This window comes from Equus przewalskii, chromosome 8 (assembly GCF_037783145.1).
Source record: "Equus przewalskii isolate Varuska chromosome 8, EquPr2, whole genome shotgun sequence".
Classification (NCBI taxonomy): domain Eukaryota; kingdom Metazoa; phylum Chordata; class Mammalia; order Perissodactyla; family Equidae; genus Equus; species Equus przewalskii.
Genome location: NC_091838.1, coordinates 41250212 through 41277910, shown reverse-complemented (window position 1 = coordinate 41277910; position 27699 = coordinate 41250212). Strand labels below are relative to the sequence as shown.

The 27699-nt window shown below is 39.6% G+C and overlaps 1 protein-coding gene across 2 annotated transcripts in view; it reads left to right on the top strand.

Annotated features, from left to right (window-relative positions):
- Positions 1–27699, top strand: part of CDH17 (cadherin 17) — a 62869-nt gene that overhangs the window by 17437 nt on the left and 17733 nt on the right. For both annotated transcript variants that reach the window (XM_070630662.1, XM_008538720.2), the window contains exons 4-12: positions 6511–6645; positions 7556–7694; positions 9643–9801; positions 9909–10108; positions 12442–12573; positions 12914–13064; positions 17356–17571; positions 21373–21449; positions 23374–23565. In XM_070630662.1, the coding sequence (XP_070486763.1) occupies positions 6511–6645; positions 7556–7694; positions 9643–9801; positions 9909–10108; positions 12442–12573; positions 12914–13064; positions 17356–17571; positions 21373–21449; positions 23374–23565 (1401 nt within the window). The remainder of the gene's footprint in view (positions 1–6510; positions 6646–7555; positions 7695–9642; positions 9802–9908; positions 10109–12441; positions 12574–12913; positions 13065–17355; positions 17572–21372; positions 21450–23373; positions 23566–27699) is intronic.

Below are 27699 nucleotides of genomic sequence, written 5' to 3'. Positions count from 1 at the left end.
AATCTTTTGCCTATTTTTAAATTGGGTTATTTGTCTTTATTGTAAGAGTTCTTTATATTTTCTGCATACAGTTCCTTATTGGATAGATAATTTGCAAATATTTTCTCACACTCTATAAGTTATCTTTTCACTTTCTTGATAGCGCCATTTGAAGCGCAAAAGCTTTTAATGTTGATGAAGCCCAAATTATTACTTTTTGTTGAGTGTGCTTTTGAAGTCACATCTAAGAAGCTATTGCCTAACCAGAGTCATGAAGATTTATACCTGTGTTTTTTCTTAGAGTTTTATAGTTTTAGCTCTTACACTTAGACCTTTAATCTATTTTTAGTTAATTTTTGTGTGTGGCGTGAGAGAGGCGTCTAACTTCATTTCTTTGTATGTGGACATCCAGTGGCTTCAGCACCAATTGTTGAAAACATTATTCTTTCCCCATTGAATTATCTTAGCATTTCGTCAGAAATTAATCGACTATGAATGTAAAAGTTTGTTTTCTGACTCCTGATTTGATTCCGTTGATCTAAATGTCTGTTCTTCTGCCAGTGCCGTGCTCTCTTGAATACTGCAGCTTTGTAGTAAGTTTTGAAATCCTGCAGTGTTAAGTCCTCCGATTTTGTTCTTCTTCTTCGAGATTGTTTTGGCTGTTCTGGGTCTCTTACATTTCCACGTGAATTTTAGGATCAGCCTGTCAATCCTACGAACAGGACAACTGTAATTTTGATAGGAATTTTGTTGAATCAGTATTTTAACTTGGGAAATATTATCATCTCAACAATATTAAATTTTTCAGTCCTTGAACATGGGATATTTTTCCATTTATTTAGATTTTCTTTAATTTCTTTCAACAATGTTTTATAGTTTTCAGTTTACATATCTTTTATTTCTTTGGTTAAATTTACTCTGAAGTATGTTATTCTTTTCGATCCTATTATAAATGGAATTGTTTTCTTAATATCATTTTCAGATTGTTCTTTGTTAGTGTATAGAAATATAATTGATTTTGTATATTGATCTTTTATCCTACAACCTTAGTGGACTCATTTATTAACTGTAATAAAAGTTTCTTTTAGATTCCTTAGGATTTTCCATATATAAGTTCACGTCATCTGAGAGAATTTTACTTCTTTCTTTCTGATCTGGATGCCTTTTATTTCTTTTTCTTGACTAATTGTTCTTTATAGGACAATCAGTGCAATGTTATATGGAAGTGGCAAGATTGGACTTCCTTTTCTTATTCCCGATCTTAAGGGGAAAGCTTTCAGTTTTTCACCTTTAAGTATAACGTTAGCTGTGGGGTTTTCTTAGATGCCCTTTATCAGCTTGAGGAAGTTAGCTTCTATTCCTAGTTTGTGGAGTATTTTTTTTTTTTTTTATCATGAAAGGATGTTGGATTATGTCAAATGATTTTCTGGCTCTATTGAGATATTGGGTATTAAATTAATTGATTTTTATATGTTGAACCAGCCTTGTATTCTGGGATAAATTCCACTTGGTCATGGTATATAATCCTTTCCATGTGTTGCTGGATTCAGGCTGCTAGTATTTTGTTGAAGACTTTTGTGTCTATATTCATAAGAGATATTGGGCTGTATTTTTATTGTGCTGTGTTTTCTGGTTTGCATGTGAGGATGATGTTGGCCTCATAGAATGAGTTGGAAAGTGTTCCTTGCTCTTCTATTCTTTGGAAGGATTTGTGAAGGTTTGGTGTTAATTCTTCTTTACATGTTAGGTAGAATTTACCAGTGAAGTCATCTGGTCTTGGGCTTTCCTTAGCAGGAAACTTTTGATTACTGACTAAATCTCTTTAGTTGTTATAGTTCTATTCATATTTTCTGTTTATTCTTTGGTCAAGTTTGGCAGTTTTTGTATGTCTAAGAATTCATCCATTTCATCTAGGTTGTCTAATTTGTGGAAAAACAATTTCTTATAGTATTCTCTTTAATCCTTTTTAACCTCTGTAAGGTTGGTAGTGATGTCCCCTTGTACCTTCCTGATTATAGCTACCTGAATCCTGTCTCTTTTTTTCTCTTGGTAAGTCCAGCTGAAGATTTGTTAATTTTGTTGATCTTTTCAAAAAACCCACTTTTGGTTTTGTTAATTTTCTCCATTGCTTTTGTATTCTCTATTTCATTAAATTCCTCTCTAACCTTTACTTCTTTCTACTTGCTTTGGAGTTAGTTTATTCACCTTTTTATAGTTTCTAAAGGTGGAAGATTATTGATTTGAGACTTTTCTTTTAAAGGAATTTACAGCTATAGATTTCCTTCTAAGTACTGTTTAATGTGCATCCCATAAGGTTTGGTATCCTGTGTTTTCATTTTCACTCATCAAAAATTATTTTCTAATTTCTCTTTTAATTTCCTCTTTAACCTGTTGGTTATTAGAGTGTCTTGCTATTTCCTCATACTTGATTTTCCCAAATTTCCTGCTGTTATTGGTTTCTAATTTCATTGCATTGCGAAAAGAGAACATATTTTGTATGATTCCAGTTCTTTAAAATTTATTGAGACTTGTTTTATGGCCTAATATGATGTATCCTGGAAAATGTTCCACCTACATTTGAGAAGAATTAGGCTTTTGTTGGATGGAGTGTTCTTTAAATGTCTGTTAGCTTCTAGTTGGTTTATAGTGTTATTCAAGTCTTCTGTTCCCTTTTTGATTTTCTATTTGTTACATCTATTATTGAAATGAAGTTTTGAAGTCACCAACTATTCTTGTTGAATTGTCTATTTTTCCTTTGTCATTTTTTACTTCATGTATCTTGGGATCTGTTGTTAGGTGCATATATGTTTATAATTGCTATAGTCTCTTGATGGATTGACCCTTGTATCATTATACAATGTCCTTTTTTGTCTCTAGTAACAATTTGTCTTAAAGTCTGTGTTTTAAAATAGTAGTATATAGTCAGGGCTGGCCCTGTGGCTAAGTGGTTAAGTTCATGTGCTCCACTTCAGTGGCCTGGGGTTCACTGGTTCAGATCCTGGGTGTGGACCTACACACCTCTCACCAAGCCATGCTGTGGTGGCATCCCACATGGCAGAACTAGAATGACTTACAAGTAGGATGTACAACTGTGTGCTGGGGCTTTGGGGAGAAAGGAAATAGAGGAAAATAGGCAACAGATGTTAGCTCAGGGCCAATTTTCCTCACCAAAAAAAGAAGCGTACTTAAAATAGTAGTATAGTTTAATTTCACCCTCATTTTGAAGGATAGTTTTGTTAGATATACAATTCTTAGTTGTCAGTCTTTTTTTCCCCAGCACAGTGAAGACATCATTCCATTGCCTTCAGGCCTCTGTGAGAAACCAGCTGTTCATTTTATTGAGGATCCCTTGTATGTGATGAGTGTCTGCACTTTCAAGATTCTCTCTTTGAAAGACAAAGATTATGATTATGTTGTGTCTAAGTTTGGGTCTCTTTAAGTTTACCATATTTGGAGTTCATTGAACTTTGATGTGTAGATTAATGTTTTTCTCAAATATGGAAAGTTTTTAGTCATTCTTTCTTCAAATAATCTTTCTGCCCTTTTCTTTCCTTTCCTTTCCTTCTATGACTCCCATTATGGATGTGTTTGCTTGATGGTGTTCCATTGGTCTCTAGGGTTCTGTTAATCTTTCTTCATTCTTTTTTCTTTCTGTTCTTCAGAGTGGATATTCTCAATTGATCTATTATCATGTTCATTGATTCTTTCTTCTGTTAGCTCAGATCTACCGTTGAGCCCTTTCTAATGAATTTTTCATTTCAGTTATATTTATCAACTCCAGAATTCTTATTTGTTTTTTTAAAAAAACAATTTCTGTGTCTTTATGGATATTCTTTATTTGGTGAGACATTATTCTCATAGTTTGCATTAGTTCTTTAGAGATGGTTTCTGTAGTTTTTAAACCCATTTAAAATAGATAAAGTCCTTATCTATTAAGTCTAACTTCTGGGCTTCCTTGAGGACAATTTCTATTGATTGCTTTTTTTCCCGTATATGGACCTTACTTTCTTTTCATTTGCATGTCTCATAATCATTTCTTGAAAGCTGGGCATTTTAAATAATGTGATGTGGCAACTCTAGAAATGATATCCCTTCCTCTTCCCAGGGTTTGTTGTTGTTGCTGTTTGTTTGTTCGAAGATTTTCCCAAACTAATTCTATAAAGCCTGTATTCTTTGTCATGTGTGGCCATTGAAGTCTCTGCCCAGTTGGCTAATGACTGAACTGAGATTTCCTTAAAAGTCTTGAACCAATAAGTATTCCAGCATTTGCCAAGGGGCTCTGTGTGCATATTGGGGCACACCTTCAAGAATATGGTAGGCAGTCTACAACTCTGCCTTAGCCATCATTTCCTGCCTGTGCAGAGCCTCAAGGTCAGCCAGAGGCGAGAGATTAGGGCCTTTTCATATCTTTCCTGGGCATGTGCACAGCACTACTCATGAATGTGGCCTTCTATACTTCCAGGAAAATCTCCATATTAGAGATTTTCAGTTCCTCCTGGGGACATCTCGTTCCCAAGATTTACCTTTTAAGTTTTTTTATCATCTTCTTGTTTGCATCAACTGTTATCGCTGCCTCAGGCAGCTGCAATGTTAACCGATTTCTGATGATTATTTTCAACAAATTCCCCAGGAGAAAAATTGTTTGCAGTGAGTGAGCTCTGAGTTAGGTCAAATACGGACAAGCCCTGTGAGTAGGTATTTCCAGGGAACTTCCAGATAGGTCAGATAATAACAGTTCTCTTGGGATGGGGCCTTTGGGACACTGCAAACCCCTTCTGCCCCCTCCATAGTACTGTGATTGTGAGGTTGTTGGTTTTAAAGCTATTGAATTTCTTGAGAAAGGACAATGGAATTAGGGCAAGTCAAAGTAACCACAAAGCTTTGTTCTTACTGATAGTCAGTAGTTTTCTTAAGTAAACACTCCTTGGATTTTGCAAGCATTTGCCTAATTTCCAAGGTCCTGAAAAAGTTGATATTTGCAATTTTTCCAGTTTCTCATTGCTTTTATGGAGGGAAAGTTTTTTGCAGATGTTTACTCCCCCTTTCCCACTGATGTCCAGGACTTTAAAGTAAAACACAAAATGATGACACTTTATTCTATAAACAACACAATATCAACAAGAAAACACTCATAAAAAATTATCCACCTACAGTCCTACCTACTTAACGTATCAACTTTTTAAAAAATTCTATTTCTTGCCCACTGATGTGAATACCTTTGGTACTGTTACAATCATAGTCTGGATTCACTCTTGTATTCTTTTACATTCTTATATACTCCCATATTCTCCTTTTGTGACTTTGCATCATATCATTTTTTTAATGCTACTTCATATTTTATAGAATGAAGTTTTTTTTTGAAGATGTCACCTGAGCTAACATCTGTTGCCAATCTTTTTTTTCTTTTTCATCTCCCCAAAAGCCCCCCAATTACATAGTTGTATATTCTAGCTGTAGGTCCTTCTGGTTGTGCTATGTGGGACACCGCCACAGCATGGCTTGATGAGTGGTGCTAGGTCTGTGCCCAGAATCTGAACTGGTGAAACCCTGGGCCACCGAAGCAGAGCATACGAACTTAACCACTCGGCTGTGGGGCTGGCCCCCTAGAATGAACATTTTAATGATTAAAATTCTATCAAGTTTATGTGCTATAATAATTTCATCATCTTTCTTTTTTGACCATTTAGGAATTTTCAACTTTACCAGTTTTATAAGTAAGGCTGTTTATACTACAAGCATGTAGCTTACTATTTAAAAAATATTTCCTTGGGATAAATTCTGTGTAGTAATAGCTGCTATCAAAGGCTACAAACATTTTATGCCTCAAGTTATTTCCAAAAGAATTTTACTGATTTACATTTCCAGCAATAATATTTGTGTTTCTTTACATCCTTTACAACATTGATTGATTTTTAATTTGTTAACAAAAATATATTAAAAATGATTAATGAGCTGGAATAACTTTTATGTCTACTTAACTTTTTGTGAATTTTTTATACTTGTAGTCTTAAAAGTGCTGTAGCTATTCCATGAACAATCATTGATATTTTCTTCACTTCTGAAAAAATGATTAAGAGGTTGTCATATAGAACCTTATCAAGTTAAGGCCACTTTAAAACTTTTTCCCTTAATATTAAAATGTTGCAATTTTTGTCACCATTTTGGAAGTACTAAATTACATCTTTTTTATCTTAGCAATAAAGCTACCCTTTTTAATGTTTCTTAGAAGCTAGTAATGTTATAGCTTTTAGATATTCCCAGAAAAATCTAATCTAACTCCAGCTGCAATTTAAATAATCAATTGGCTTTTGTCAATGTATTGAATTATATCATATATTGTTTCTTGAGGGAAATGTATTTTGAATGTTAACTAGTTAATGTGCAAGCAAACTTTTAGAATATATTACTTTAAAAGCTAAGAATTTATTTAGTGGTTGTACAAAAGAAAATGTTGCCTGAAATTGGTAACTTTCTATAAATCCCACAACATTGTTTTTCTTTACAACCTAATCTGATTTTTGCTTTTTCTAGTTTAAGGCCAATCCTCCTGCTGTGACTTTCAAACTAACTGGGGAGACAGATGGCATATTTCATATACAACCAGATGGACTTCTATATCACAACGGAACCCTGGACAGGGAAACAAGAGCTGTTCACAAGCTTGAGGTGAATTGAGACCAGACAAAGGGTTCTAACTCAAACCTCTCTGAGCACCCTTGTCCTGGAATTATGACTGACATGTTCATCCTTTGCGTAGAATCCTGTAAAAGCTCTCCTGACATTAATGACATGCTTTCCAAACCTCATTTGTCCATTTTCACCAACTACAGAGGGGTACGGCAAAGATGCCTTCTTCCTTAGGATTTTTGACCAGAGTAACCCAATTTACATTGCCAGGCTTTCAGATGGCATTACTCATCAAGTATGGTTATACTCAGGCAACTGGATCAACGCCAAGCCAACACTTCTCTGATATTTTACTATTATCTCCCAATGGCTAGTGTTCAGGCTCTGGACCAACAAAGAAGGCAGCATAAGTGCTGGAATGGAACTCCTTTGGGCCTTCAAGAAGCAGAAGTAACCAGCAGTCAGAGGCAGACTAAAGATATCCTTCTGCCTCTCTTCTCTTAGTTTTCGTGATTGGTATCTGAATACCCAGGAATGGATGAGAGCTAATTGTGGGAAGAAAAGGGCAAGCCAGATGCTTTCTGTCTAGTACCTTCTGCTATTGGCTCTGCAGGTTGATCACTAAAGTGGCTCTGTAAGAGGACATGGCACTTCCATAACCTCAAGGATCAAAGTGTTCTTATTTCACTGACTTCCACTGTTTAGAAAAGAAGCATGTCCAGTGTCCAGCATACCCCACTGCTAGAAAAATGAAGTCATGATTAACCAGATTTAGCTGATAGGGCCCCTGTTTTAGCAGCTCCAAATCTGGGCATTTATGAGTGTTTTTCTCCCCTACAGTCACTAGCTTATTGGTTCTTTTGAACTCTAATTTCTTTCAAGTGACTTTTGGGTGTGTGGTATGAATTCCAGACTCACCAAGGTAGTTTCCCTTTCCTTTTGCCATCAGGTTTCAGCCTTGGATGCTCATGGAGCTACAGTGGATGGCCCCGTCCACATCACCGTAGAAGTGAAGGACATCAATGACAATCGACCCATGTTTCTCCAGTCAAAGTATGAAGGCTCTGTAAGGCAGAATTCTCGCCCAGGTAATAGGCAGGAGCCTGGAGATATTTTTGGAAAGATGGCGGAGTATCAGGCAGAAGGGGCAGATTTGTGTGGCTAACTGCTGCAGCTATCACTCATTAAGGACTTACTATCTTCCTTAAATTTCACAGCAATCTCTAGGAGTTGTTTTATTATCCCCATTGCTCTAGGGCATGGTTTCTCAACCTTGGCACTGTTGGCATCTGGGACATGATAACTCTTTCTTTGTCAGGGTCTGTTCTGTGCATCATAGGATGTTTAGCAGCATCCATGACATCTCACTAGATGCCAGTAGCAATACCTCCCCCCCAAGTTGTGACAAAAAAGATGTCTTCAGACACTGCTAAATGTCACCTGGGGGAAAAATCACTCCCGGTTGAGAGCCACTATTCTAGGATGAGCTTTAGAATACCTTAGAGCTCTAGAACTCTCTAGAATAGGCTGGAAAGGTGAGCTCATTCTCGTACGTTCTCCCAGAAATCTACATTCTCGTGGTCACTGCTGGCTCCTAGTTTGTTTTCTTCTCTTCTATCTCCTAGCTGTGGCTCATCACTGCACTATTCTTCTACCTTTCATTTCTACACAAGCCTCTCATCAAGACATAGGGGTGTGCTGCAAACTTTGCTGGAGATTTGGGGAGATGAAGGAGCATCACGTCATAACAGTGCACAAAATAAACATGACTATTAGACTTCCAAGTTCTCAGAAAGACTCTTGGCCATTTCCATTAATGCACTGTTAAGTTTCCCTCTATGTTACTTGATCTTCTCTACCTCTCATTCTTCAATGCCAACTTCCAGTAACTCAGGAAAAATATTTCTTTTGCTTTATTACGTGGAGCGATTTCACCAACTCTGTCACTAATAAACTCTGCTAAATAAGAATATTCCAGGTCTTACTTTTTCTCTCTTCACCAATAGGATCTTCTAGACCAGTGCTTCTCAAAGTTTTTGGTCTCAGGGCTATATTCTCTTAAAAATTTTAAAGACTCCAAAAAACTTTTGGATTTGTGGATTATATCCAGTGGTGTGCTGGTGAATGTTTAACAGCTGTCTCTCCAGAGGAAAAAGCCCTGATTTGTAGTATTTGCCAATTTCTGTGGTATAAATGCTCCTTCCATGGCCTATTTTAAGCTACCAGTGGTGTTAATAATTGGCTTACAAAATTTCTTGAAATTTAGCAATTGGCTCTCATGAGTCGGCCCTTGTACATCACAGGTTATATCCATCAATATTTATCATATTAGAAATTAAAACTGAGACATTAAAATATTTATTATTTCACTTTACATAATAATAAATATATTTTAATGAAAAATAGCTGTATTTTCAAAGACAAAAAGAGTTATTAAAAAGAATGGCATTGTTTTAATCTTTGCAAATGTCTTTAATGTTTGGATTAATTGAAAACAGTTGGATTCTCATGTCTGTTTCTGCATTTGTTCTGTTGTCATGTGCTCTTTTGGTTGAAGCGTATAAAGAAAAACTCGCCTCACACAGATATGTAGTTGGTAAGGGAAAGTGTTGTGATAGCATTTTCAGATAACTGTGGATATGCTTTGGTAGTATACCAAAACTCAACAAGTAGTGGTTTCTTAAAGGCTGGTTGCAATGTGAATCTGAAACCACGTCAATGCTTTCTTTGATACTCCTTCATGCTAAAATCCATTGAATTATCTTGTGCTTTGAGTGACTCTTTTACACACATATGAATTTTGACAGCATCAACCCTAAAAACAGTCTCAAAGACCGCTAGAGGTCCCTGAACCATACTTTGAGAAACCCCATCCTTGGGGAAGGGAGCATGATAAAGATTTATTTCCCCAGTGGTGTGAATTATGGCACCTTCCCCCATTCTATCTCTGCCTTTTAGAAGGCAAAAATGGCTATAGTTGATTTGGGTTTCAATTAATATCTTTTTCATTTTTTCTGGGTATGTTTTGTTAAACAGGAAAGCCCTTTATGTATGTCAATGCTACAGACCTGGATGATCCAGCCACTCCCAATGGCCAGCTGATTTATCAAATTGTCCTTCAGCTTCCCAAGATCAACAATGTCATGTACTTTCAGATCAACAACAAAACAGGGGGGATTTCACTTACCGTAGAAGGTAAGTCAAGTGATGCATTCGTAGGACTGTCTGAGTCAGAAAAAGGGACCTAGATCTGTGTCACCTTCAGAGACATTTCCTTTTCTCTTTTCTCCTACTTCCCATAGGATCTCGGGAATTGGATCCTGTTAAGAATCCTTCCTACAATTTGGTGGTCTCAGTGAAGGACATGGGAGGTCAGATTGAGAATTCCTTCAGTGACAGCACATCTGTGGATATTATGGTGAAGGAGAATATTTGGAAAGCGCCAGAGACTGTGGAGATTGTAGAAAACTCAACTGATCCTCACCCCATCAAAATCACTCAGGTAGTGTCCAAGGAGCGAATGTTTAGAGCTTACTACTAAAGATAAGTGGCCTCACTTTGTAGAGGCCCACCCTCATGGTCTTCACTGATAAATTTCTTAGGTCTGTTTTTGCATAGCATAATTATAAAGCAAACTAAATAGACAAAGTCTCTGGCCCTGTCTCTGGAGTTTACCATTATGGCTAAACTCTGGACTTTACCAACTTGGATTCATATGTATATTTGATCTTTAAAACAGAACTTCGCTCACCTTCACCGTCCAAGTAGATACCACTGACGTTTGTTGTTCCCCGTCAGGAGTCTGCGATGTGGTTGCAGAAGAGTGGGTTGTATATGGTGCATGCATCATGTACATGGACATGATTTGAATATGTTGTTGTAAACATTTTTAAAAGGCTGCTTCTTATTTTCCTGGGAAAAATCTCTCTTCAATAGATTCATCCTATCACAGCTAGGGACAGAGACAGGACTGGCAAAAGTGAGAGTCGAGTAGGCAACCTTGGCCCTCGGAGACCACCCTTCCCCCAACTCCATCTCCTGTGTGTACTTCTCCTCTCCATTCAAATGCTCCCACCTTCCCACCCCCATGGCTGGTGTTCTCACCCTGGGTCCCTTCCTTCTTAGCTCCTGGAAATCCACTCTGGACTCCACACAGGTCTGATCTATTCTGAAAGATCAGGAGGCTCCTTGACATGAAATCTGTGGGTTAGTGAGAGAGCACTGGATTTGGAAGCAGATAACCCAAACACCCTTGTTCTACTACTTTAATGAGTGATCACGAATATGTCATTTAACTATTCTGAGCCCCAACTTATCATCAATAAAATGGAGATAATAATACTTCTTTGAGTTGTGAAGATTAACTGAGAGGTAATGTCTGTGAAAGTAGATAAAAGGTAGTTCTATTATGAGAAAGTCTCAGTAGTTCCCCTAAGATTTTTTTTAAATGACACTGCTGTTGTTAAGGGGCCGTGGAGTGGACCATCCCATCATATCTATTGTCTAACCTAAAAGGATTTTTATTTATTGAATGCTGAGTTAATGAATGTCACTTTCAGGAAAAAAAAGAATAAAAGCAAGAGGTATTCTGCTGTACCTGCTAAGAAAGTGTGTTAGGGCTTACTACTGTGAGAATTTCAGACTTGGGGCCTTTACTGAAGTCTTATTTATTATTTAAGTTATCCCAAAAGGGACTTGTAAATGCTAAAAAGAATGCATATGCTTGTTGGCTCTCAGGGCTGTCAAAGAAAAGGAATTTTGGGGTGCGACACCCAATATCCAGGCCTAGGGAAAGTGCTTTGGGTGTCTTGAAACCCAGGAAAAAGAGTGGAGAGGGTTGGCTCAAGAGAGGAGAACTTGGACTGAATTTTTAGGGCACAAGGGGAGCTTGCTTACAACCCAGAGCGTGATCTTTGGCTCGGACAGAGTGTGGTGGTGCTAAAATAACTAAGTGGTGTACTTGAGACCCTTCCCAGGCTGGTCTGAGAGAGTAGGTTAGTGTGGAAGTTTCAAATAGCCTGAGGACCTTGGGCAAGTCCTTTAAACTTTCTGTGTCTTAGTTTCCTCATTTATAAAGTGGGGATAGCATAGTCTCTACCTCATGGGGCTGTTTGAGGATATAATGAGATGATACTTAAAAGTGTTTAGAATTTTATCTGGAGTATGGTAACCTCCAATAAGTGTTATTATTAGTATTGGAATGTCAGAGAGGCCAGGGTCTCTCTGTAGCAAGTAGACTGGTCTTACTATTGAGTTTATTTATTTATTTTTTGACAAGTTGTTTAAAAAACAATGCTAGGAGTTGGCAATTATTCTTATACCTGAAGTCTTTAAGGCTAAAGGGAGGAATGTGCCTTATTTGTGTATCATTTGTCTTGCTTAATAAGGGCATGAAGAAAAGTTTGAAGTCTCTCCTATTGCTGTTATCACCTTCATTGGTGAGTTTTAGGAGCTCATCAGACATCATGGCTTAGTCCTCAGGTAATGCCAGCTACAAAGTACATTTGTTTCTTAAGTTAATGTTTCATGGATATGATGGCTTCACAATCAGACTTCCAAAAGAACAACCCACAAACTCTTTAGAGAGTTTACAAAGAATTGCTTTGGAGAAGAAAAATACCCCTATGTGCTTTTATTGAACAGTAAAACTTGGTAAAAAAGAAAAAAAACTTATTTTAAGTTGAAAATGAAACATAATTTAGCAGTTGTAAGAAACCACAGATGTGCAAACAAGGTTGTCAGAAATTTCAAATGGAGAACGAGAAAATTGTTTATTTCCTTTCCAGTTCTTAGTCTAGATTTATCTTTCCTCACAACTCACTTTGGGCCCTGTAGGTGCGGTGGAATGAGCCAGGTGCACAATACTCCTTAGCTGACAAGGAGAAGCTGCCAAGATTCCCATTTTCAATTGACCAGGAAGGAGATATTTATGTGACTCACCCATTGGACCGAGAAGAAAAGGATTCAGTGAGTAAAACTGGGAGAAGTTTCACAGATGACAGGACAAAGTCCAAATGCCCATGGACAGCTAAGAGCAGAATTGATTTTACTTAAACAATGACGACCACAACCAAGTACCCTGAAACTGTGTTCTGCACCCTAGCAAATTATTGCTCTCAAAGACGTGATAATTTCCCCACAAATCATCCCACTTGATTTTTTCTCATTTCTCAGTTCTAAGTGAATTGAAAATAAGAGGGCAAATGAAACAGCTGTTTTGTTTGCCTTTTGAAGGGGATGATGAGAGTCGTATCTGACAAAAGGGATGATGAGGGATCGCATCTTAACTCTGATCTTCCTGTTGTAGTATGTTTTTTATGCGGTTGCAAAGGATGAACATGGAAAACCCCTTTCATACCCACTGCAAATTGATGTGAAAGTTAAAGACATTAATGATAATCCACCTATGTGTCCATCTCCAGTGACTGTGTTTGAGGTCCAGGAGAATGAAAAAATAGGTAAGAAATAAGACCTGTTCAAAGCCTTGTAACTGTCCTTCCTATGTTAGCTCTGTAATCCCTTTCTCTTCTCTGTCTAGTAAAAGGTGGGCAAGTAGACTTGATCGGGAATCAGTTATTCAGGTCTAGTTTGGCATAGAGCTGGAAGGCACCTCGGGACTCACATAGGTACAGTATTTCAGCTCAGACAATATCTGGTAGTGTTCTTAAACTGGAGCTTTTATGACTACCACTGCCACTACCACTACTATTACTGTTACTACCATTACTGTTACTACAACCATCCTTACCACTACCACTAACACCATAACCACGTACATCAGCATTCTGTATACAGATATAAGGTTGTCTCATTTGAAAGGTTTTCCCATAGATTATTTGCCCTCTAATAAACTCAGCAATAGATAAAATCTCATCAAATTTGCTGAATAATTTAAATAAACATTTATACCCAATGTCAGATACCCTGCAGTAAGCAAGCACTACAATTAGAAGACTTTTGATCTTTGATCCTCTCTCCCTAGGAAGCTGACAATAGTTCAGGGGACTGGTAGTTGAAGTTCAAGTCCTACCTGTTTTTGCCCATTTGTTCTTGACTTGCTTTGTTTCCTTTCACTGTGTCTCATAATAGCTTTAGTTTTGTATAGGGACAACTACTATGAGAACATTATGAATTCTGGGAGTTTTATGACTTCCCTGGATTTGGGACAACTCTTGTCTATTACTCCTTGATGTTGAGCCCATTGGCTGAGTGGGCTGGCATTTCTTGAAATGCTTTTGTCTGTAGTATTATGTAAGTTTCAGAGGCTTACAAGGTGAGCAACCTTTTATGACGGCCATTCCTAAGGCTTTGCTGCCCACAAAGGCAGATCTTCACGTGAGTTGTGGGCATTCTCTTCATTTTCTTTTGATCTCTCTACTCTTCCTGCCACACTTTTTTTTTTTTTCCTGAGGAAGATTAGCCCTGAGCTAACATCTGTGCCAATCTTCATCTACTTTATGTGTGAGTTGCCAGCACAGCATGGCTGACTAGTGGTGTAGGCCTGTGCCTGGGATCTGAACCTGCAAATCTGGGCTGCCGAAGCAAGCATGCCGAACTTAACCACTATGCCATGGGGCCAGCCCCTTGCCACACTTTTGACACAGTGGGTGCTCTCCTGGAGGCTTGGTGGACACTGCCTGCCTGGCTTGCTTGTTCAATGCTCTTTTTTTAATTTCTTGCTGTCAGGAGTCATATGCAGGCTGCCCACTGTCAGTGTGTTCTGCATAGGTCCTCTCTTTTTCATTTATTCCAATTCTTGCTGCAGCAAGAAGTGTTAAATGACAACTTGAAGGATTTTAGTTAATTATAAGGAAGAATCTTTTAACAGTGACAGTTGCCTAACAATGGAATGTGTGACAATAGCCAAGCAACACTTGTGGCATCATCGTTTTTGAAAATCTGGGATGGTCTGTGATGGAAATGAAGGCAAAAAACTTTGAAGACATTTCTAGATGCTACCTCAAGTCTCTTTGTATAGGGCCTAACATTTAATGTGTTAGTTATCTATTGCTACATAACAAACTGCCTCTAAACTTAGCAGCTTAAAGCAACAAACATTTATTATCTCGCAGTTTCTGTGAGTCAGGAATCTGAGTGCAGCTCAGCTGGGTACCTTTGATTCAGAGAGAGAGAGAGATTGAAAAATGGTGAGCACGATGGAAGTGAGTCTTTCTACAACATAATCTTGGAACTGACATCTCATCACTTTTGCCGTATTCTGTCGGAAGCAAGTCACTAGGCTCAGCCCACACTCCAAAGGATGGGGTTACACCAAGGCATCACTATCAGGAGGTGGGGGATTGTGGGAGCCATTTTAGAGGCTGCTTACATCATTTGGGAAGAGGACAGTACTAGTTTTCTGAGACTGGTTAGGAAGTCATTTTTGATAGGATAAATTGTTCAGGGGCTTAGTATGCTATTTGCCTCTCTAAAAGTGAGAATTTATTTTCTAACTATATTTTGCAAAGTCTTGAATGGTGGGCTTCATGGAGCAGGAATGGACCAGGAATTGTTATAAATCAACACAGGTTAATTGAGTCTGGTCCATAAAGGCAGCCTAAAAGAGGTGCAAAACAATGCCTCTAACCTTTGGGAGCTTATTATCCAGCTCAGTAAAATGCTAAATTATTTCTAAGTATGTTTATATTCTCCTATTTTGTGTCTTGTATTAACCAGAACCTTGTGGGACTTGTCCCCAAGTCTTAGCAATGTCAACATTAACTTTGAAATCCCACTTTCTACCAAGTCCTACAAGTTCATACAGGAAGTTTACCCTCTCATAAAACTCCCACAGCCCTAAAGTATTTCTGAGTGCCCCTAGAGTTCACGTATATACCCCTGAATCAATTTGGGCTGCCACTTGTTCCTAGCCTCCGTCACTCGGGAACATGGCATTCCTTTCACTTGTGGCTCATCCACAAAGTTCTCTGCTCCCACTGAGCGACATCCTCTACTGGAAATCCCCTGGTCATTGATGTTAACCATTCTTATGGTGCCTCTGACAGCTAACGTTTCCTATGGAATGAGAGAAGAAGTGTCTTCTTTGTTATGCTCACTTGCTAATGGGAAAGGTCCAAAGTAGGGCTGCTTAGACACCGAAGGATCACAGAATTTAGGAACACACTCTTTCATTCCAGCACACAAGTACTTTTCTTACAAAGACACATAGTGCCACAAAGGTGACTTGGTTGTGATGGATTAAGAAATAGCTCCTACTATACTAGATACATACTCTCCTCTGCCTTATTGCTCGTGATGCACCCCACCCCCCCAACCCATGAGACATATCCAACTTCAGTATAGACATAACGTAGGTACTTCCCTTCCACCCCTAGAAAAAACCTTCCAAATTCCCATGTAAGTCAGCAGATGCAAGTTGATTTGGGGGAGGGGTGACATCTAACTCCACAAATGGGTGTATTCAAGTTGTAGCCTCAAGATGGGATTCTTGCTGCATGTAGAGAAACCCACAGTTCCCATTTCACAGAGCAAGAGGATCCAGAACCTATCAGAACTCACCCAGACCTGAGTGGAGCACTGAGTGATAGCCTCTGACTTCTGGAACTCCCTGGACTGAAACATTCACAGGAATCAAACACTTAGGGGCATAAGCCACAGCAAGGCAGAAAGAATACATGCCTGTTCTTTGCCCTGTGTTCTTTTTGGGGTGAGTCAGTCTCTGCAATTGTTCTACAAAGTTGCTTAGAAGCAAACTACAGTTGTCTTATCCTTATTACTTATACCATAAGCCTTGTGTATTAGTGTCTGAGGATGGTCATAACAAATTACCACAAACTTAGTGGCTTAAAACAACAGAAATGTATTCTCTCACAGTTCTGGAGGCCAGAAGTCTAAAACCAAGGTGCCAGCTAGAGGAGAATTCTTCCTTGCCTCTTCTGACTTCTGGTGGCTCCTGGCATTCCTTGGCTGCATGTGGCAGCATCTCTCCAGTCTCTGCCTCCTACTTCACATGGCCTCCTTCTCTGTGTGTGTCTCTGTGTCTTCTCTTTTTCTTATAAGAGCACCAGTCACTGGATTTAGGGCCCACTCTAAATCCAGGATGATGTCATCTCAAGTTCCTTAACTGATTACATCTGCAAAGACCCTACTTCCAAACAAGGTCACATTTGGGGTTGCTGGTGGGCTTGAGTTTTTGTGGGACACTATTTGTTTTGGGCTAAATTGTTTTGGGCTATAATGTGTCCTCCCCAAATTCATATGGTGAAGTCGTAATCCCTGGTACCTCAAAGGTGACCATTATTTAGAGATAGGGTCTTTAAAGAAGTAATTAAATTAAAATGATGTCATTAGTGTGGGTCTTAATCCAATATGACTGGTGTCCTTCTAAGAATAGGAAATCTGGACACAGACCTGTACAGAGGAATGACCATGTGAAGACACATGGAGAAGACAGCCATCTACAACCCAAGGAGAAGGGTCTCAGAAGAAACCAACCCTGCCAACACCTTGATCTCAGACCTCAAGCCTCCAGAAACTGTGAGAAAATAAATGTCTATTGTTAAAGCTGCCCAGTCTATGGTACTTTGTTATGGTGGCCCCAACAAATACACTATTTGACACACTACACTGTGGAAAGGGTTAGAAGAACCACAAAACATCTAAGAACTTTAGTCTGCTACTCAGAGTTATTTATAGTGCTTTCTAAGAACCGCTTATCCAGTGAAACAATTTTTTAATAGATTAAATGGAACCTGTAATAGATGGATTTTCTTCTTTCCTTCTCCACAGGGAGCAGTATTGGGACTCTTGTTGCCCGTGATATGGATGAAGAAAATACTATGAACAGTGTTTTGGTATACAGAATTGTGGACCAGTCTCCCAAGTCTCCCACAGAAGGACTCTTTCTGGTTGAAAGGTACACAGGAATGTTCCAGTTAGCTAAGCAGTCATTGAAAAAGCAAGATGCTCCTCAGTACCACTTGACAGTAGAGGTATCTGACAAAGGTCAGTATCACATTTGCTGTCAAGAATGAAAATACTTGCTTTCCTTCTAGTTGCGATTTGTTAGGTTGCTCTAATGCCTGAGTGTTTTATAGAAGGATGCCGTTAAGAGTTCTTGCTTCCTGTGTAAAACACACATGCAGCACGGAGGCAGCTGCTCCAACATCGTAAAGGCCGGAGTTACAGCTCAGGTGAAATTACTGTGCTGGTTCCAGTCTTCTGAGAAGCAAATGCCAAGAGAGGATTAAACATACAAGGGTTTTAATAGAGGAAATGGCTGTGAGGAAAAAATGAGAAGGGGTACAGAGAAGGCTGGCAGAGCAATCAGACTTCAATAAAGCCTCACTCTGAGCAAAGGAGAGAGGGAAGGAAGGCTGGAGAGACCACTGAGCAGGCAAAGGAAGATTCAGCAAGGTCATTGGGGAGTCCAAAGTTGGCTGTTGATGGAGTCTGTGATCTCTAAGAATGGGCCTGCAATAGCCTGCCTGCCTTGCTCGTTTACTGGCTGGGGGCAGCCATGGGAAGCAAGGCCCTGGTGCAAATGTGGTGATGGATTTCAGAGCACAACAGCACATCGTCAATGAAGATCCCTGTTGGTGAAGGTCGGCAAGGCACATGCTTGCAGCCACCGTGATCACAAACAAGAAACTTAATTGTATTTCTCAATTCTCCCTTTCAGACTCAAAGGATTCTACTGTATGAAAATAGAAGAAAAATGCACCTTTTGGGAAGTTTTATCATCTCCTATCAGCTTCTAGTTGTCCATTTGACAGTATCAGGAGATATTCTTCTCTGCTCCTTATACAATTTCAAAGCAAGTGGTTCTTAATCTTAGTTGAGTCACAAGACCCTTTGAGAATCTGATGAAAACTGTGATTTCCTAAATTGCACACGTTTTCACACAAGTGTGCACGGACACGCAAACATACATGTACTCAGAGACAGACTTATTTTAGGGGAATGCACACTCCTAAGTTAAGAATATTTCTTTGAGTTAATTGGTAATGAATCCTAGATTACCAAAAAGTTCAGTAATTCTTATGCTAGGAGGCACAGATTATAGTCATGTGCCACATAATGACATTTCAGTCAATGAGAGACCACATATATGACAGTGGTCCCATAAGATTAGCATCATAGAGCCTAGGTGTGTGGTAGGCTATACGATGTGGGTTCGTGTAAGTATTCTCCATGATGTTCATACAACGACGAAATCACCTGACAATGCATTTCTCAGGATCCATTTCTGTCGTTAAGCGACACATGACTGTATATAGGTGTGGAGAAGAGAAGAGCATCATTTCATACTGTGCTTCACAGTTTTTTCCTTTACACAGATGTTGACATACTAAAGAGAACTGGGGTTTGCAGGTCCCCAATGCAAAATGTTTGAAACCTAGTAATTTGGCAAATATTGAGGGCCTAATGTTCAGCATTATGTTAAGAGGTACAACAGAAATGAGTATAATAAATCATCCCCATCCATGATGAATTAACAATTTCGCTCAACAGCCATCCATTCTATCAGCAGGTATTGAGCATTTATCTTGTTTGAGGCACCATTCAAGGAATTAGGGATACACAAATGAGTAAGACCCAGTGTCTGTCTTCAAGGAGTGCTCCTGGTAGAGGAGATGGACATGTAAATAAATAAATTACAAGAAACATGTACAAGGTAGCCCACGAAGGCAATGGATGACTCAGTGGAGACAGAGCGTAGGTAAGGTTTTCTGGAAGAGGTGTCATTGATCTGAGTTTTGAAGGATGAATAGGACAAATTACAAAATAGTGAAGGGCTTATGGAGGAGAAGAAATCCCATGTGCAAATGCACAGGGACCTGAAGTAGTTTGAATCTGTAAGAGCATAAAGTGAAAATCAGACTACAAATTGTCTATGTGCATGTGTACCTGTATAGAAAATATGGACCCGATTATAAAATATATTTATCCATAAATATATGTATGTATATGTGTTGATGGAATTAAACATTCAATTGTACACTACAGAAAATTAGAGACAAGGCTATAACTAATATAGTTTTACATAAATCAGGGAGGGCCTGTTAGCCAGGAGGCCCATCGCTGCCCCAATTGAGGTTTGTGCAGAACAGGAAGCCAGTGAGTTCAGGCCCCAGGACCCTCCAATCTTCAGCCATTTTTGTTGCCTACAATGTTCTGGGGACTGGCACCAGCTTTAATTAACATCCACTTAATTTATAATTTGATTATTATTAGATGATATGCCTTGCCTTGTGTCCAGTACATTGAGCACAAGCTCTGGAGTTAGACTGCCTGATTCTATTTGTCAGGGTTCCAGCAGGCAACAGATGGCACCCTCTAAGGGATAACCAAAAAGAGTTAAGAAGGGATTATTTATACAGGTTGTGTGCAGGGTTAGGAGAAACCAACAGAAGATATGAAACGCAGTAGGCAGCCTTTCCTACCCTAAGATGTGAAGGGGTGAAGGAAGGGAGCAAGACCTATGCCTGTGGCTATAGAAGAGGCTGCTGGCCATGGGGGACTATGCCCTGACCTCTTTCCTCCTGCCCTTCCTTCCACTGGTAGAACCCAGTTGATACCCACAGGGCCAGGGCCTACTGATGCAGTTCATGAAGTCAGCCTCCTGGGACACAAAGCAGGGTGAAGGGTGGAGAGTGGACAGAGAGGGCAAAGGAGCACATGGACTTGAATTCTGGCTCAACCACTAGTGGTTGTGTGACTTTGGTCAGGTTACCTAACTTTTCTATCCCTTGGCTTCCTCATTTGTGAACGAAATGAGAATGATAATAGTACCTATGTCATGAAGATAGAATGAGTATTGCAGGTAAAGCACTTAATACGGTGCCTGGTATGCAGAGATAACTAACAACTTGTATCATGATGAGAATCTGGTCCTGATGTTATCTACATTTTGTAGATAAACTGACTGAGACACAGAGACCTTGAGTGATGCACCAAGCTCTCACACATCTGCTAAGAGACAGAGCCAAAATTGGAACAATGGGATTCTAGAGCCCACAATCTTAACCATTATACAATACAATAAGCCATGGTTAGAATAATGGCAACCGCAACAAAGAACCTGCCATTTTGTTTCTCATTCAGGGTATCTCTCCAGACACCCTGCCCCACCCACACTCCATGCTCATCTTGGACCTGGGTGGAACATGCTGTCTCTGACAAGGTCTCTGAACAGTCAAACCCACCCATCAACCTGTGCCATTTCCCTAGGGTTCCATGAGCTACCTCTTCCCATGTAGGCTGGGCAGCCAGGTCCTTTGAAGGGGGCTAATTGTACCACGTCCTCCCTCACTTGGAAGCGAGGGCGCAGGTGCCCCTGCACCTTCCCACCATAGAGGGCAGAGGAGATGTAGAACGGTAAGTGCTGGAAGTGTTCGGAGAAGGAAAGACAGCTGTTCGGGATGCTCAAGGAAGGCTTTCTGGAAGGATAGCTTTACCCTGGGCTTTGATGTCTCTCCCTAAGTTTCACTAGTCAGAAAAGAGAGGCTGCTTTCCAGAAAAGGAACTATCTTGCTCAGGGACAAGCCTTACCTCAGACGGGGTAGGTGGAGGGCAGCAGGAAGCCCAGGGCAGCTTCTCTCAGGGCCTTTTTCAGCCTCCACTTTGTGTCCTGCTTGTGGGTGCAGGTGGGGGCAGAGAGTCCCCTTGCCATATAAATTGCATATCAATAGGGAAATTGTGACCATGGCTGTTACTTCACTTGCCAATTTTTTTTCTTGCAGATTGCCGATTTTAATGCATGATTTTCAGTAAAAATTTTTGTGATATGACTTTGATTTTCAGATTTCAAGACTCTCTGTCATGTGCAAATCAACGTTGTTGATATCAATGACCAGATCCCCATCTTTGAAAAATCAGATGTGAGTAGATGTCACTGTTTTGCCTCTAGTTTGTTCATATCACTTGACTTCTACTCCTGAAATAAAGACACAAATGGTAGTTAGGAAGAATGCCAGACTTAATGTCTCAGTCAGTGCACTGGTAACAAACCCAGATGTCGTCTTCAGTGGAAATCTTCAGGGAACAATAACATCCACTGTTACAGTATCTGGGAACATCTGTTTATAAACTTCTGCCAGTGACATTTATTCCCAGGGCCGCTTAAAAGCTACAACCGCAATCTTTGTCAAATTGGAGAAGTTGAATGGCTACTTGTAGTTCATCATTATATATGTTGTGTGTAGTAGGACAATAAAAAGATTACTGCTAGGTCTCAAACAAGCATTTTTAGTCAAAAATTAAAATTTGGAATATTGGTAATTTAAACTCATTTTGCAGTAATTGGGTAAGAGAAAAGGAAAAGAAAAAAACTAACCTTTGGCTTACGCCAAAGAAAAACACGCTCAAGACATTTGCAAGAATTAGGAGAATTCAGCAGAAAGAGCAGGAGAAAAAAGATCAATTGAGAATATCAAGAAAAATGTTTACTTACTGTTGGTGTGGGCTTTAGACTTGGGGGTGGTTTTTATCACTGCTTCCCTTAAAAGGATGTCTCTAGTTATTCTGGAGCAGAGAGAAGTCCATTTGACTAGATTGTCGTGTCATGTTTGAAGTCAGTTATGAGGCAGCCCAGAGCCCTGTGATGATATTAAATCAAAATATTGACAGGCTGTGACAAAGAAAGGGAATTCATTTATGAGGGTTTGGGGCAGTAAGAGGTGTGACTGAAGTGACTTGTGTAACAGGCACTGAGGCTAAGCAAGTGTGAGATAAAGAGCCTGTTTCTTCTCAGCCTCGTGATGCTTTGCTTGTGTAGCGATTTCCTTGGGTTATATCTAGACAGTGGTTCTAGATTAAGGACGAGGACTCCACTTTGGGAGTCTCAGACTTGGAAAAGCAAGTCTAAGCTCTAGAGAGAGCGAGTCTGCTTTTTTCATTGGTGTGGCCCTCTCCTGGACCCTGCCTGTTACCATCTTTAAGATCATGATACTAAGAGACATGATCTGGGGGATTTTGAGTGGAGGAGTAGGAGACGGTCTAGGCCAGTGATGAAGAGCACTGGCTTTGGAGTTGGACAAGCAGGACTTTGAATCCCAATTCTGAGACTTACTAACTGTGTGGTCTTGGGTGAGTTTTGCCTCTCCAATCCTTTGTCCTCTGTCAAGTGGAGACGATAATATAGCTACTCAGTAGGGTGTCTTGTTGCTTGTCTTTTCTGAGCACTTACTATCTCTAGGTATTCAGGGGCTTTATATGCATTCTTTTTCTTAATTCCCACAGCAGACATGAAGAAGGTTCTATTATTATTATCTCCACTAGACAGATGATGAAAAAGTGAGACTTAAAGAAATCAAGTATATAACTTCAAGTCTCCTGGCTAATAAGTGGCAAGCCTAGGATTCAGACACAGGCTGTTTGCCTCCAAAGTTCAGATAGTTAACTACCATTCCTTGGTTTAAGAATTAATTAAAATAATGTATATAAAGTACCTGCCACATTGTAGGTACTCAATACATAGTAGCTGTTTATTTATATCATTACTACTATAATAATAATTATAGTTATTAAACATATTGCGTGTGGGAGGGGGAATCTGTTTTAGAATCCTACCAGTAGCTCTCTGAGAAGTTGTGTTTCTTTGTACAATGGATATCAGTCTATGAGAATGACTGATGTCAAAATCAACTGCAGCATATTCGTCAATAAGATAAACATGCTTGGTAAGTATTGATACAAACCGCGATTTGTGTCCATTCTGAAACCAAAGAGACCAGTTTGCCCTTTGACAATTATGCTTATGACAATGGACATTCTCATTGTTTCCTTTTCCTGTTTCCTTCTTAGTATGGAAACCTAACTCTCGCTGAAGACATAGCTGTTGGGTCCATCATCTTAACCATCCAGGCCACAGATGCTGATGAGCCATTTACTGGCAGTTCTAAAATCCTGTATCGTATTACAGAGGGAGACAGTGAGGGACGACTGGGGATTGACACAGATCCCCAAACTAATGCTGGATATGTCATGGTTAAAAAGGTAAATCGTCCCTTTACGGAATTTGTCTTTCTCATAGCTTGATTTACTTATGACCACATGAGGACCTATAGGCAGACGTGATGTGTTAGTAGTGACCTCTCAGGCATGGCGATGGACTCCTGGGCACTCTCAGTCATTCCTGTCCTGAAAGATAAAAAGCCAGGTTTCTAGTTCTGGGTCTGTAACTAACTGACCAAGTAACTTTTGGGGAGGGAGGTAGGGTTGCCATATAAAATACAAGATAAACAATTTTTTGTATAAGTATGTCCCATGCAATATTTGGGATATACTCAAACTAAAAAATTGTTTGTTGTTTATCTGAAATTCAAATTTAGGTGTTCTATATTTTTATTTGATAAATAGGGGAAGGTGGTACTCAGGGCTTTACTTCTCCCTTTGTGAATATGGGGTTGGTGGACTGGTTGAGTGGTACGAGCTTTAGGCTATAGACCCTTTATTCTAATACGCCAGCCACAGACTTATCTTTAATAATGACTGGTATCTTGGTAGATCTCTTTTCAAGGTTTAATAGACAAGTTTATCCTTTCATCCCTTCCTCCCTTCCCACCTCTTACTTTCATCTTTTATGGTATTGCTAAGCCCACTGGCCCTTGCTTTGTCTCTCCCTCTGTAAGGACTGGGTAGTCTGGAGCCAAAGTCTCCATTACTGTAGTACCCGTTTCTTTGTACAGGATCTTCCCATCCCTCCATCAATCTACTCTCATCCCCTACTGTGTCCACCTAAATCTTGACCCTTTTCTATGTGGCTGTCTCATCCATGCTTTAGAGCTTGTAAATGGTTTACCAGATGCCTCAATAAGAAGCAGCACTCAATATATTTAGCATCCAATATATTTAAAATTAAAAGGTCAGACTTACAGCAATAGAGACTCTGCAAGTGTGATTGAATGCTGAAGGTTTGCAGTACAGTGTGCTGGAGGCTGCAAAAGAAGGTTGTGGAGGAGAGTTTTGAACCTGAATAAAGGGAAGCTGAAGTAGAGGCTAAAAATGAAGATAAAATAGAATAACTTCGCAGAAAATGGATAGAAGGACAGGAAGAAAAGTGCTGGTGCTGAAGCAAGCCCTGGGGCAGAGTGTGGGAATTCCGATCCCATTATTACCATATACTCCACCTCTGACAAATGTCCTCACCTGGTTTTAGCACCGAGGTTTGTGTGTGGACCAACTTAAACTATCAGCATGCTGTGTGATCTGACATTTGGAAAAGGTGCCCTTACAACTTCCTCCTGTTTGTAACTGTCTACACGGAGAGAAAGAACCCCAGAAGGAAACGATGAAGGAAAGGGCAGTTTTCAGAGTTCCCAGTGGATGGTCCAGGCAGCATCCTTGATCCTTTTGCAGGAGGTGGGGGCAGGCATCTCCCATCCTTCCCCAGGACCAGAATCTCTAGGGATCTAAGGGAAGAGAGACACCTGTCCATCTCAGTATGAATGATTCTCACATGTCAACACTTTTTTGTGGTGGCTTATTGTGAACCAACTTAAGTTAATTTGACAATTTGTGGCTAATGGGCACCTTTATGGAGATGTTGGTAACCCTGATAACTAGAGGTAGGTGAGAGTTGTAAGTATCCGCCACACAATGTTGACAGGAGGAGATAGGTTGCAACAGAGCAGGCCTCTGACCAAAAGCTTTTTCACATCCTTATTTTGTTTGTGGTTGCATTCCAAGTGTCGAGAATATTGCCTGGCACATAGTAGAGGTTTGATAAATATTGATTGACTGAATAAATAATTGAATTCTGTCCCATATTCAGTTATTAACGACTAGGTACAATAAATGCTCATCTAACTTGTGCTTTAGGTCTGTGAATTCCCAGCTGTCTCTCCCTCAGGCACTGTGATAACAGTACTCTAGTGAAAAGATTCATCTGACAGTCCATGGAAAGGTGATCCTAAACAGAATGGAACTGGAGTTCTGGAACTTGGAAGAGTATAAGCTGCTGGACTAGCCAGATGCTTACACTCTTGTCCATGTGATGACTGAGAGATATATTTTAATCAAACTGCATGTCTTAAATACCACTAATGTCACAAAATCTCTTTGTAAGATCTCTTTGCTAATTAACAAACCTAGTGCTGCTTGAGATAGCGCTAGCTCAAGGCCTTTAGCAACTGCCTCTGGAGTGTGGATCTCCGATTAGGATCTCTCAAATGCTAAGCAACAACCAACCTGAGGTGTAGATTCTTGATTAAGATACAGCACATGTTAGCCAACTGCCCTCGAATGTATTTATTTACAATGACAGATATATGTGTTTCTACTCTTATTAGTATTGTAAGTAAATTAGACTCTATAATGTGATTTTCTGTGTATGGCTTAGTCTTACTTCTAATTGCTTACCCATTAAGCCATCAGGGGACAATGATTGCTTCAGATTGTGTTAATCATTTTAAGTCTTTAAACTAAATTTTTAAAAAAGCTATGGTAAAAAACGCATAACATGAAACCTACCCTCTTAAATTTATAGTGTGCAGTGCAGCACCGTTAACCGTATGCACATTGCTGTACAGCTGATCTCTAGAATGTTTTTATCTTGCACGAGTGAAACTTTATACCCTTTGAACAACAACTCCTCAGTGCCGCCTCCCTCCAGCCCCTGGCAACCACCGTTCTATTTTTCGTTTCTACCTTTTACTACTCTAGGTGCTTGTGTAAGTGGAATCATACAACATTTGTCCTCTGTGACTGGCATATTTCACTTTGCATAATATCCTCAAGGTTCTTCCATGCCGTAGCATATGACAGGATTTCATTCCTTTTTTTTAAAGGCTGCATTATTTTCCATTGTATGTATATACCACATTTTCTTTATCCATATATCTCTCAATGGACATTTTAGTTGTGTCCACCTCTTGGCTGTTGTCAATAATGCTGCAATGAACATGGGAATGAAAATATTCTGTTTTCAATTCTTTTGGATGGATACCCAGCAGTGAGATTGCTGGATCATATGGTAGTTCTAGTTTTACTTTTTGAAGAACCTCCATGCTGTTTTCCAGTTGCACCATCTTACATTCCCATCAACAGAGCACAAGAGTTCCAATTTCTCCTTGTCCTCACCAACACTTGTTATTTTCCTTTTTTTAAAAAAAATTTATAATAGCTACCCTAACAGGTATGGTTTTGATTTGCATTTTCCTGGTGATTAGTGATGTTGAGCATCTTTTAATATGCCTGTTGGCTAGCTGTATGTCTTCTTTGGAGAAATGTCTATTCAAACCCTTTGCCCATTTTAAAATCAGATTATTTGGGGTTTTTTTTGCTATTGAATTGTAGGAATTTTTAATATATTTTGCATATAAACCCCTTACTAGATAGATGGTTTGAAAATATTTTCTCCCATTCTGTAGGTTGCCTTTTTACACTGCTGATTATTTCCTTTGCTGTGCAGAAGCTTTTTAGTTTGAGGTAGTCCTGCTGGTGTATTTTTGATTTTGTTGCCTGTGCTTTTCGTATCACATCCAGAAATTGTTTCTTAATTACCATTCTGTCAGCAACTGTTTGTCTGAATCACAAAATGTGCTAATTGCAGGTAAAATTCACCGAGGAGCCCATCCTCTACAACTCACGGTAGTCTGTTTCACTTTCTGAAGCACTGCCACGTACACTCTCTTTTGCTTCTTACCCTGACTCTAAGGGAGAGGAAAGAAGCCCCACTGTACACATGAGATTCAGGCCAACAGCAAGATTTGCTCAGGTCCTCCACTGACGGCAGAGCTGGGAATGTGACCCCAGGCTTCTGGCTCCTCTCAGAAAATGATTTCTGTTGCTGTTACTTACTAGCTCCGTGACCTTGACCTCTCATGCTTCAGTTTCCTGATCTGTAAAAATGGGTAAAATGATAGCACGTTCATTATAAGGATATTGGAGGATTAAACGCGAGAATACATATATAGCTCTTAACGTAGCACCCAGCAGATAGTAAACTTAATAAATGTCTGGCATTATCTTAATTCTGATTATTTAGAGCTAGGGCGGAAGCCAGGATTCTGCCTGTGGGCAGATGTGCTTTCATCTCTTGCCAAGAGAGTCAAACTTGCCTAATCCAAGAGTCAAATGGTGCATACGGGGGACTGCTGACTCTGTCTCTCCAGGGGAGAAGCCAGTAAT